We start from the raw sequence: 2,098 nt of genomic DNA, 5'->3' as shown, positions 1-2,098 counted from the left end.
ATTATATAGGAGGCATATTTTCTCAAATAAAGGTTTGTGTAATGATTTGGATGAAAATGATAGACAAAGAGCAAGAATATAAGCAGTATAGGAAATAACTATTAAAAGTTCCATTAAATAGTTGAATACCATAATATTTAGTAAAATGGATTATTTTTGTAAAAGTAAGTAAATATTTTATTTTTTCCTTAAAATACAGGAGACAAAAATCACATTGCAGTGGAAGCAAACAATTCATCATTCAGGTCCTCTTCTTATCTTTCACTGGAAATTTCATATTTTTAAGTAACTACATTTGGTCTGGTCTTCAAAGAGACAACTGTTACAGGAATATGACCCTAACTTGCAATGAAAGTCACAGTGATTTTATCCTCCTTGGATTCTCTAAAAAACCATACCTAGAGAAGATTTTTTTTTGGGTAACTCTACTTTTTTATTGTATGACTGTTACTGGAAATGTGGTTATAATTATCATCTCCTGGAAGGATCCCAAACTCCACACCCCAATGTATTTCTTTCTTTCCAATCTTTCCCTTTTAGATCTCTGTTTCACTAGTAGCTGTGTTCCACAGATGTTAATTAATTTCTGGGGTCCTGAAAAGACCATCAGCTATGTCGGTTGTGCCATTCAACTCTTTGTTTTCATGTGGCTTGGAGCCACTGAATGTGTCATTCTTGTAGTCATGGCTGTTGACCGCTATGTGGCAGTGTGTCATCCTCTTCAATATAATATTATTATGCACACAAAACTATGTCTGAACCTGTCCGTCCTTGCATGGGGGATTGGCCTGATTCAGTCTTTGATTCATTCTCCTACTACTCTCCAGTTACCCTTTTGCTCTGGTCAAGAGATAGATGACATTTTGTGTGAAGTACCAGCACTGATTCAGATTTCTAGTGCAGATACCACTTACAATGAATTACAAATGTCCATATCCAGTTTTATTCTCCTGGTGGTACCGTTGATGATAATTATTTGGTCCTATTGTTCTATTGCTAAGGCTGTTCTGAAAATAAAATCGACTGCAGGGCAGAAAAAAGCATTTGGCACTTGTAGTTCTCACCTTCTTGTAGTCTTTCTCTTTTACGGCACAGTCACAGCTGTATATCTTCAACCCAAGAATAACTATACTCATGAAAATGGCAAATTTTTCACCCTTTTCTACACTGTTGTAACTCCAACTCTAAATCCACTCATCTACACTCTAAGGAACAAGGAGGTAAAGGGGGCACTAAGAAGACTAGCAAAGAGAATCTGAATAGCTAAAGAGATTGGCATACTGCTGATTAGTCTAAGAAAGAAAATTGTCTAATTAAAAAAACTCAAGATATACTACAGAACCCTAAAATGTAAGAGTTAATTTTTGCTCAAATATCTCAGTGCTGGCTATACATTTATCAAAACCAAACTATCACGTGCTTGTTTAGGCACATTTTAGTGTATAAATACATATGTTTATTAGTTAGCATTCAAAGAATATAGTGGGAACAAAATGAACATAAACTTACAAAATAAAAAACAAGAAAAATATTTTACATGTTTTCCTTTAATTATTTTTCTTCCCCCTGTCTATTTTCCTCTAAGCGTAACCTTTCTCCAGACCACACAAAATTCCTAGAGACTTTTAAAAAATTATGCTTTAATATGATAAGTTTTAGTTTTAAATTACTTGTGCCTCCTTGCTTCTTTATGGCTGTTGTCAAGAACAAGAACAAATTTATGACTCCCAGGTTCTGCTGCTGGAAAACCAGTTTCTTAGTCTGGGATCTCATATCTTAAATATGAGAGGAGAGAAAAACTTTACATTCAGGAGACAATGTGGTCTTCTGAAGAGTGAAGAGAGCACTTAATACATTTGGAACAGGGTTATATATGGATTTCTGTGATTGCCTTGGAATTTTCATAGAGAAAAGCACTGAGCTACTAGTGGTACATTATCATGTTATTGTGACATCCTTCTTCCTTGTACTCTTGGTGCCTCTTTTCTCAGGAGTCCAGACAATCTGCTCAGTATGATATTCTGTACCAGAAGTTTTCTTGGGTCTTCTGATAGGTCTTGTATCTCAGTAGTCTTTGTGTCTAGAGATGATTTTTATT

General features: G+C 34.9%; 1 protein-coding gene across 1 annotated transcript; it reads left to right on the top strand.

Moving 5' to 3' along the window:
• Positions 1-332: 332 nt before the first annotated feature.
• LOC130036082 (olfactory receptor 2H2-like) lies at positions 333-1,259 on the top strand. The gene has a single exon (XM_056128053.1). It carries the CDS (start codon positions 333-335, stop codon positions 1,257-1,259), a length of 927 nt encoding a protein of 308 aa, XP_055984028.1.
• The last annotated feature ends 839 nt before the right edge of the window (positions 1,260-2,098 follow it).

The sequence above is a fragment of the Sorex fumeus genome, unplaced genomic scaffold (genome assembly GCF_029834395.1).
Source record: "Sorex fumeus unplaced genomic scaffold, SorFum_2.1 ptg000063l, whole genome shotgun sequence".
NCBI classification, from domain to species: Eukaryota; Metazoa; Chordata; class Mammalia; order Eulipotyphla; family Soricidae; genus Sorex; species Sorex fumeus.
This window is presented reverse-complemented; position numbering and strand designations above follow the sequence as displayed.